Source organism: Loa loa, assembly GCF_000183805.2.
Source record: "Loa loa unplaced genomic scaffold supercont3.8, whole genome shotgun sequence".
Taxonomy (NCBI): domain Eukaryota; kingdom Metazoa; phylum Nematoda; class Chromadorea; order Rhabditida; family Onchocercidae; genus Loa; species Loa loa.
Window position 1 is genome coordinate 55,062 of NW_018108188.1, and position 10,692 is coordinate 65,753.

At 30.1% G+C, this 10,692-nt stretch overlaps 1 protein-coding gene across 1 annotated transcript; it reads left to right on the forward strand.

Moving 5' to 3' along the window:
• LOAG_16559 (gamma-aminobutyric acid receptor subunit beta) lies at positions 1-8,722 on the forward strand (the record flags this gene model as incomplete). Its single annotated transcript, XM_020449212.1, has 10 exons — positions 1-283; positions 5,178-5,257; positions 5,712-5,804; positions 6,358-6,440; positions 6,590-6,719; positions 7,076-7,188; positions 7,646-7,782; positions 7,970-8,091; positions 8,305-8,484; positions 8,684-8,722. 10 exons carry the CDS (start codon positions 1-3, stop codon positions 8,720-8,722), a joined length of 1,260 nt encoding a protein of 419 aa, XP_020307281.1.
• Between the last annotated feature and the right edge of the window lie 1,970 nt (positions 8,723-10,692).

The following is a 10,692-nucleotide window of genomic DNA, read 5'->3' on the forward strand; positions in this document are numbered from 1 at the left end:
ATGGGTTTTTATATAATCATGTTTGCTGCCTGGTCTTTAATCACTGAAGATACTGTAATAACCATCGATGATGGCGATTATGAATATTTGGATAATGATTTGGATGAGAATCAAAAACCGGCTGATATCTTCTGGGGAGATGTTCTGGATGATGAACAAGAGAAAGAAAAAAATGATTCATCCGGTGGAAACAATGCTGTGCAACGACGAAATTGCAGTACTGAGACGGTTATCATTGATAAGCTGCTCAATGGTACCGGCTACAATAAATATCGCCTTCCTTGTAAGTATGCAACTCAACGTTTCATTTGCATTGATGCGTTTTTTAAAATTTAGTTTTAAATCCGATTTTTTAAAATTCGAAAATTTTCGAAATCTTTTAGTACATGAGTATATTTTTTTCGTATACATCTGTTATATGAAAAATCTCTTCAGTTAATTAAAAATCAAAATTATTCAATAATTTTATGAACATGAAAAGATTGGCGATGCTTAGAAAATTGCTTTACAGCGATTTTGCTCGATAATGGAAAGGAAAACGTTTTGCTAAATTGCCGTTTAATGACATTTTCAACTGCTAAATTATAATAATTAGCTAATGTACTCGACATGATAACGAAAGATAAAGAAAAAATGCACATAACAAATGGCATTGCTTTGGTACTTGAAGAATTATTCTTCCAAAACTTTTAAATATGGCTAGATTAGGCGAATCGCTCTAACACTAATGTTTTGAATTTTATCTTGGAGACTTATTTATAATAATATTTAATGTTTGGATATGTCATCGATGGTCAGTGAGTGACCTGAGTAACAGGATATCTCGGTGTTTTCGACATCTGTTTAGTGACTGAGAGGGGGAAAGAGAAAGAGAAAGATCAACCTCTTCTAGTAGTTTGGAGATCTTCCACTAAACAATAAAACTAGTGCAGTAATTAGAAATGCATATTTTTTCAAAAATGAATCCTTTGTATAAACCAAATTGATTTAACAGTGCCCGAAACATTTATTTTAACTTGAGAAGTTTTATTTAAAAATCATTTAAGAGCAACTTATCCCAAAATATACTTCCAATGTTGCTATCAATAGTTGTATAATTTTTTAGTAACAAATATAGAATGTCAGGGATCGAAAGCAAATGATGATTAAAAATAAATTATCGAGTGATTTGCATTGCATTTATTGTACTATAAAGGACTTCCTAAATATTTTGATGAAAACTTCTTTAATATATTGCATTGGATAAGTTTGCACTCCAAAAAATATTTTCTTGAGAGGACACAACGAATGGTATAATTTGAGAATTTGAAATTATTGAAAGATAGCGAAAGAGTTTGAAGTCGGACGGGAAGATTAATCCCAGAGCTGTTCATCAACTTGGACGAAATCAATTGGTGATGAAAAATAGTTCGAGAAAAAACCTCAGGGGATCAATTTTGACATGCAGTAAGCATAGATAGGTTTCCGCTTTGCTTGAATACGAAGATATATGTAAGAGTGAGAAACTTGCCACCGCCACTAGAAAGACTAAATGTCAGCAAAAAATGAATTCATTTGAATTGCTTGAAAAAAATTAATGAAAAAGGACAAAAGAGATTGCAATGCAAGAATATATTTATGGATAGTGATGAGCTCAAAAGTGAATGAAAATGTCCTCCGGGAGAAATTTAAAATGAAAAGATGTAAGAGGAGAAAAGGTTGTAGTTTGATTGAATTCCATTAGTTGCAGAAGGAGTGTTTAGAGCAAAAAGGTAGGAAAGGCTAGGCATCTCTAAGCTGTTGACAATACCGTCATCGTTTAACATATGAAATTCAATTCAAGTGGCAATTTAATATAAATGTTCATTGATTGGGCATGAATTTCCACCTATGTACGAATGAGCTTTTTCGTTAACATTTCACTATCACACTTGTAATGTTGGCGAGAAAAAAAAAAGAATTCTACGATTTTTAAAGTACCAAAGATCATCGGAAATGGTTTGATCTTTTAACATTTCAACAAAACTTCAAACTCAGTAATTAATGAAATCAAAATATTATTTACTATACTAACCTCACCAATCTTCGCAATAATTTAGCCTATGTGATAATTTACTGATGATCATAATGATCTCAATGATCAGTGTAATATAATACAGTAGCTTTACCTCTTGCAGCGTTTAAAAATGTACAATGTATAGAAATCATTCCCATTCTTTCTCCTTTTTTTTTAATGTTTGGAATTTCATAGTTCTCGAGATAGGAATTTCGATAATAATTAGCTCGATATTCTCAGCTTTAAAAACACATGCGACATATTTGAAACATTAGTTCTTTGTTTTACTGTCACTTCTATAACTCGAAGGGGGGATTATCTTCGACTACGTTATGATGGTGTATGGGAAAGAATAAAATTTTAGTTTTCCATTTGATAATTTCAAAAAATTTTTGTACTTTCAGACACTGTTAAATATTTAGCAATTTTACGAAAAATTAGCTTAGTTTAATTAAGAGATTTCAATGAACAAACATCGAATTAATTTTATGCAATTATAATCCTAGAAATTAAAATTTAGAACTTAACATGGAATTTAATTTGATATTAATTTGCCCAGTTAACCTCACAAATATATAAATCATCTCTTTGTAGTATACAAAATGGATATATGTAGAAAGATGATGGCGTTGTAATTAGAGTTAATTAGACTTTGTTGTTTAAGTTTAAATGAAAGCTATGGGAACTTCTATGGGACAGGTTATCTCATTTCATTATTTCCTCCTTATCTGCAAAAAGAATGTTCTCATATTAGAAATTGCAGCATTACAACCTCAAATGCTTATTCAACAAGAAAATTTGAAAATTTTACAAATAATTAAATTTGAATTTCATAAATATAAAAATGCTCAAATATCCGGAAACTCACTCCGTTGAACTTAGAAGGTTTTATAATAATGATATTAACTTCCTTTCAATACCATTGATTCCTTAAAAAGTATGTAGTTTGTTCATCTCCGGCCATTTTCTTTTTCTCTCTCTCTTTCTCTTTCCCTCTTCCCTTTCCTCTTTCTCTCAATTTACCAACTTTTCCACTTTGATGCTTCTGAAAGAACACTTACTTAGTTATAAACAACATTCCTTCTAAGTAAGCAAGGATAGTTGATTTAATGTGATTTTCAGTCTTTTCAAAATTAACTTTTGATTTTTGCATTACCCAAATACTTATGTAAACGAAAGAAAATTAAATGTTAGCCGGCTTTTTAATCAATAAACAAATTTTTAGTTTTCACAATTTTCATCTGAAAATAATTGTATTCGTATTCGTTACAAATCACCATGGAAAAATGCTTCGGAAATTTTTTTTAAAAAGCTGAATATTAAGGCGTAGAATACTAAAACTAGTTCAAATTTTTAATCAGGAAATGAAATCCCCGAGGGTTAATCATATTTCTCAAGAGTATTTACAGGTCTCAAAATACTTTGCGAAACAAGTGTGGTGTTTTTCATGTGTTTATTTTAGGATTGATTATATCATTTTGACTGTCCAAAGAATGCTTAAGTAAACAATCGCCAATTAATTAAAAAAATTCTTTCCATAATTTATTACAATCAGTTAGAGCGAAGTTTTTTTATGCGACAAATGTGTGTAGTTGAGTTATTGACCTTTTAAAGTATGTATAATGCCAAGCTAGAAATCTATTCTCATCGTAGTTTGAGACATTTTTTTCTGTTTCGGATTTAAACATAGAAAATAACAAAATTTTTCTTCATAGCAACAATTTGATGAGCTCTTCTAGAAAAGTATATTGGATTTTCAGTTAGCTACTGAGAAATAATTTGATTCCATCTAAAGTTAGTAAGGGATTATTAAGTAAGTAACTAATTATTAAGTAATTAAAAATGGCAGAGATCGATTGCATGACAATGTACTTAAATTAAGCGTAACTTTTCGGTGGTTCATTAAATTAATTGAAATTTGCAACATTATCCGCTAACTAAGACTGGTTCATTGACACATTTTTCTTCGTTCAATTTTTTAAATCGTCATTTTTCATAGTGACAAAGGGAACTACAACGTGCACATTACTCTCTTGCACTGTTGCTCACTCGTTAATTAATTTAATTTTTATATTTAAAGCACACATTTGCACGCTCTTTGATTTCAAGTGTAAAATTAAGATTTTAATATTGCCACTAACTTTCTTCCTAACAAATAAAAATTAAATTTTTTATACTGAATTGTATTTTCATAATTTATCAGTTGAAAATTAGGAATCACAAAAGTGGTGACAGGTAGTTGAGTAGGTTATTGATCATTAAATGAAGAATGAAATTCTATTCAAATTTTATTTTATCACTGTTACCAGATCCGAAAGTTCGCAAATAAACAGTAACATCGTACTAGCCGGCTATCAGCAGCACTTATAGGAGTTTTCAAATTTTATAAAAATTAGATATTCCAAAAATTTTGTTTAAAAATTTTTTTCAAACGTCATGGCTTAGAAGAAGTTTTTACAAAAGTGATTTTTTGCAAGAAATAAATCAAGCGACAATTTATGGAATAAGTTTTTTTGTCATTTCCTCTAACACTCATAGGCGTCACTCTAAGTGAAAACGTTTCGATACTGAGTGAATTGGTGATTCACTGAGAGCTGTCATTTTCAATTAGTTCATTTGCTAGAGAAAAAAAAAATCGAAAATGGCTGGATGATGGAAAAAAATTTCCTTCCTGCTCCTAAGATATCAGATTTTGGTAACTGAGGGATTTGTAGAATTTATTTTGATAATTATTAGTAGTTAATTTCAAGAACTGAAATTGACAGTTTTGCAAAAACGTTCATAAAATAAAAGAATTGAAATTCAAAGAAACATCCAAAAACTATATATTATTTTTTTGTGATTTCATTATTAATTAATTAGATTCATCAACTCCAATTAAATACTTATCCCCTGTGTTCTTCTATCATCATTTACAATTGATTTGTTGAATGCTTTCCACGGCTAGTCGTTTGAACTGAAATTCGATGTGAGGGTTGACACTTCTCAATTTATATCAATTATACTTCAAGCATCGATCATGCCATTAAATTTAATCCAAATTTGAAAAAGATTTTTTTTCGATATAAGTTGTTATCAACGGATCATTCATGGATCAATAAATTATTTGAATATTCAGATTTGCAATGCACATATTTTGCAGTAGAAACTGGGGTCGATGTTGCTGTCGAGTTTTGGATACAATCAATCACATCCATCAACGAAATCACCAATGATTTTGAAGTAAATTTCATTATTTTTTAGTTAATTTTCATTAATTAACGATTATCAGTAGTGCATAATTCATTAATTAGTGCTGATTGATAATCAATTGCGCACAATAAGCTCACTTTTTTTGTTGAAATGTTGAAGAAAAGTTGCAAAAATTAGGAGAAGATGGTAAACTTTTCTTGATTCACACAATTTTATTGAAACTAACCTTTCTTTTATTCCAATATTCTTGCTGTTACATTAGACTATTCGTAGCTCTCAACTTATCATGCCATCCTAGTATGATAATCATAAATATGATAATGATAATGATATACTATATTCACTGAATGACTGCAAAAACTGAAACTTATGATAATCAAAAACTGTTAGAATAATGAGAAAAAGTAATGAACGAAAATAATGAGCTCTTGAAGTGTCGCTAAAGTAATAAGCAGTTTGATCCAAGTTTATTTTAATGATTTAGATGGAAATTTACATCAATGAGATGTGGCTTGACCCTGCTTTGAACTTTGAGCATCTTAACCCATGCAAGGACAATTTGTCGCTCAATCACCAGGTTCTGGATCGACTTTGGACTCCGAATAGTTGTTTTATCAACAGTAAAATTGCCGAAATCCATGAATCCCCCTTCAGGAATTTTTTTTGATATTAATTTTTTCCATATAATATTAATTTTCTTCGCCACATATTTCATTTCTTAATTTTTATACATATTCATATATTCCTATATAATATGTTTTCATATATTAACGTTATTCCAGAAAAATTATTCGTTCAAGAAATATGTTAATATATTAATGGCAGATAAATTTCCTTTATTAGGCTGATAAATAAATAATAGTTATTTTAGCATTTTAGGAACATTTTCTTGATGCTTTACCCAAACGGTACTGTTTGGGTCAATTATGTAAGCTTTTTTTTTCTTATTTTCCGATGCTAATAAAAGTAATCATCCAGAAAAAGCGCAGTTAATAACTAACACTTCTTTACAAATTCTGAAATCCTGCTTCAAATCGATGGTTTTGATAATAAAAGGTCCGGAATTCCAGTCCAGAAAATCAGTACGAAAGTAAATGGAATTAATGCTAATAAGCTGTAATTTACTGCAGAGAGTTCGAGTAAAAGGACCATGTGTCATGGATTTGTCAAATTTTCCAATGGATGTGCAAACTTGCTATTTAATTTATGAAAGGTAAGAATGCAACATGTGAACTATTCAAAAAAACATGTGAAATTTTTGCAATTGACGTGTTTAAGAGTTGACAAATTTCGCACGACAATTGGAAATAGTAGACGACTGCAAATGTGCAGAATGCATGCGACAAATAGTTTTGATTTCAGCTTCAACTACAATAACCAAGAGGTACGGATGCGTTGGAACACAATTAATCCAAATCCAGTCTACGCTGTCAGTGAAATATTATTACCTGATTTTATTTTAATTAATATCACACCGACTCTTAGGATAGAGGTATGCAAATTTCATCATTACAAATATATGAGCTTTTCCAGTTAAGTGTTTGAATTCTTTACCATTAGAAAATCTGTTTCAAATTCGAGCAGAAACAGAAGCACTTTGTTTTACAATAATTTTTATATTTCCTTGAAACTTTTAATTACAATAGTAAGTTTTAAATGAATTGTTCGGATAATGGAACTAAAATGTATGTTTGATCGTATTTTAATTTAGTTAACTAAACTTTCTGCAGCAATAAAATTACAATTATCAGAATTCAAGTCGGTGAATATGAATTGAATTTCAATTTCTATCGTTGAATTAAAAAACTAGAAATCAAATTTAAGAACATATTATCGTTTTGAATTTAGAAATATCCAGCCGGGATGTGGGATGAATTGCATGTGAACTTAACATTCGAAAGGCGCTGTATATGGTATTTTATGCAGGCTTATGTTCCCACTTACCTTACCATTTTCATCAGGTAATTAATTTGGAACTTTATCGATTACAAAAAAGTATGGTGTCCACGTCACAAATTTTTTCAAATTTTTGAATGAACCATAGGATCAACAACCAAAAATAAAAAAAGAAGTTCTTGATCTCACATTCTGGTCAATTTGTTTTTATTGAATGAATGTTAATTGATATATAAATAATCCAATAATATGTTATTTCAACTGGTCATAGTAATCAAATAAGATGAACTAAAAGTTTTTTAAATCTGATTTCAAAGTTTAAATAAAAAGTTTACTTAAGAATGTTAAATTTTTTAGTAGGCTTGTAGATTTATACCAAACAAAGACCGAAATAGCTTTTGTAGCGCAAATAATCATTCTACAAAGTAAATACTTGACTGTTTGATCTTTCAGCAAATTCTAATTTCCAGATTTCAAGAAATTCCAAACAAAAAAAAATCCCTTTGAAACTTCACTTTCTAGTTGGGTATCATTTTCGTTGGGACCACGAGCAATACCAGCCAGAACGATGCTTGGCGTTAATGCTCTGCTAGCAATGATATTCCAGTTCGGCAATATTATGCGAAATTTGCCCAGAGTATCTTATATCAAAGCTATTGGTAAAAGACTTAAATGCTTTTATACTAATTTTTCAAAAAAATATTGCTCTAAATTTTTTCAAACTCTGAAACATTTTTAAAAATCCAGTTTCAAAATTGTGATCTAAAGTAAAAGTGATCAATCATTTAACTTTTCTTACAAATCAAGAATGACCTATGAGATTGTATTGGTCACTGAAGTGTTCAGATATATGGATGCTGGTCTCAATGACTTTCATATTTTCATCATTGATTGAGCTGGCAATAGTTGGTTCAAAGGTGAAAAATATGGAGAGCGGTCAACAGCCAAAGAAGCCATACTGTAAAAATGTAATTTTTTTCTTTGTTCGTTCATTTCATCCTTATAAGCTATGAACACTAGCTTACTAGCTCCTCACCTGCAATGAATCCTGAAAGTATTATCCAACCTCATGGTATCGTCGTTTAGACACTGGATCTCTCATGATCGATCAAGGAAAATTCGTAGCTTAGTTCAATTTGATGAATTAACATAATTTAATTAATCATAAAACATCAATCTAGATCGAGGGAAAAGAATCGAGTCCAAAGGGTGTTTGTGAGTTCGAGAAAAGGTTTATGTTTCCAGTAGAAGGATTTGAATTGAAGTGGTGCCGATCACGTTGGAGATCTAATTCTTGGACACCAGATCGTATAGATCGTTTGTCAAGCATCATCTTCCCCGCATTTTTTGCGTGTTTCAATGCAAGTTCTGCAAATAATTTGTTGAATCCAAATAATTTCAATTACTTAAATTCCAATTCAGTAATGATAGAGGTGAAAATTATCCAGCTGATGCTGTGCAATTATTCGAAATATTACACTAATTAATAGATCCGACAGGTTTTTACATTTCATAAACATCTCATGCAATCTATGAGAGTAAACTACTCACACATTTCAGGTGATCTACTGGTCCTGGTATTCCGAATACTTGTTTTAGCATCAGCCGAACCCGTCTTTAACTGTTAAGTTAATTGCAGAATCCGTCTGATATGATTAGTTGTATTTCCCAAAAATTACTGTGCCTAAATACTGCCGAACAATTACGATTCTGACTCTTTATTCTCATCTATTTTATGCATAAATTTGTCAATAAGTAAGCTTTCTGAGTTCAAAGTAAAGTGGAATAGCTAACTCTGACTTCAATCAATGCAGGAATGATTCAAATGTCCTCAAAATATTTTGAAAATAAGAAGGTACCGAGAAATTTACTTTCAGGAACTTTTACTTAAAAATAGTACTTAAAAATAAACCTAGATTTTGTGTTATTATGTCTTGCACATTTTTCATTCCTACTTTTTACAGTATGTATCGAGGAAACATTGAATGCTAAGAAATCACCGGACTGAAATGATTAGATTGAAACTTTCAACATTATTCCAGAAATGCAATGTGCCCAGAAATAACTCTTTTCGTCGCCTTTTTCATATCTCTTGACCAATAATTTCCACAGTATTTCAATCGATGATAAAATGAGTTTCTTTTCACCGAAAAAGCAATCTTGGTAATAAAATTCTTTTATCAAAGAATTTTATTATATTTTATTTTATCAAAGAATTTTACAAAGAATTTTGTAAAATTCTTTTATCATTTTATATTTGCCAAGCAACCTTAAAATATATATAAAATTAATATAAATATATAAAATAATATATAAAATTAATTCACCAACAGACATATAATATATGGTACTGATTTTTTTAAAGGCTTTCAAGTGTGGAGCGGTATTGTCAAAATGTGATTTTGTTGTAAACCCCATGCTCTGTCAGTGTCACCAAAAATGGTGATAAATTTTACTGTCCACTTTTTTCCTTCACACAACCTGTTATCACCGTGCAAAATTTCAGCAAAAATTTTCACATTTATAACACACAAAAAACACTAATTTGTTATTATTGAGTTGTCAAAAGAAATCATTTTGTCTCATATAAATAGGCGTACATCTATTGCACGTCTAATTTGTACTGCCTGTAATTCCCACAGTTAGGTTAATGAATTGAACAGCTGATTTCCTTCCTTCCTTCCTTCCTTCCTTCCTTCCTTACTTACTTACTTACTTACTTATTTACTCACTTACTTTAATGTGTGTTTAATTCATTCTTCTGAGAATGTCTGTGTATTTTTCAACTTTTTGAATAAAAGTTTCCTAACCATTTAACATCTCAACATAATTAAGTAAAGGAATCGGAAGATTTAAGATGGAATAAATCCAACAAGAAATGAAACGAAGAACGATAATAGTCACGTTGGACATAATCAATGTCCACAAATATTAGCACTTGCGAAATTTCACGAAATGGAGCATAAGAATACTGGATGGATATTCTTACGACTATAACTTAGCAAAAAATATATCTAAACTTTGCTATCTCAAATGTATTTATGGTGTTTTTATGAATGGATATCCGGGAAGGTTTTTATAAGCAAGTGAAAAACGATATTAATATCAGATGCTATGAAATAATGAGTGACTAATCCGAAGAGCAGCGATTCAGTGATTGTTACTGAGGTTCTTTTGCAGCATAAAATTTTATCCAGATTGGAGTAACTAATTAAGCTGATTAGCATATCCACAAGAAAAAATATTGATTGTTCTAATCAATCAATAATGCTTATTTGTAACCATTCAAACTTCTAGTTAATACATACCTTTCTATGTTTAGCTATCGCATGATAGCATAATTTTAATGAATAATAATGAATGCTTAATTAATTAGGCAGGAAAAGGAACATTTATGAAATTTTACAGGCACTTGAAAAAGCTAAAGAAGCAGGTCGACGTGAACGTACGATTGTGAAAATGCGTGAACAATTATCAATTGTAGAGCAACTCAATTTAGATCTTACATTTACAGTATTATTTAATTTAGCTCATCAGGTATGCATGCTAATTAAATTTAACTTTTTATT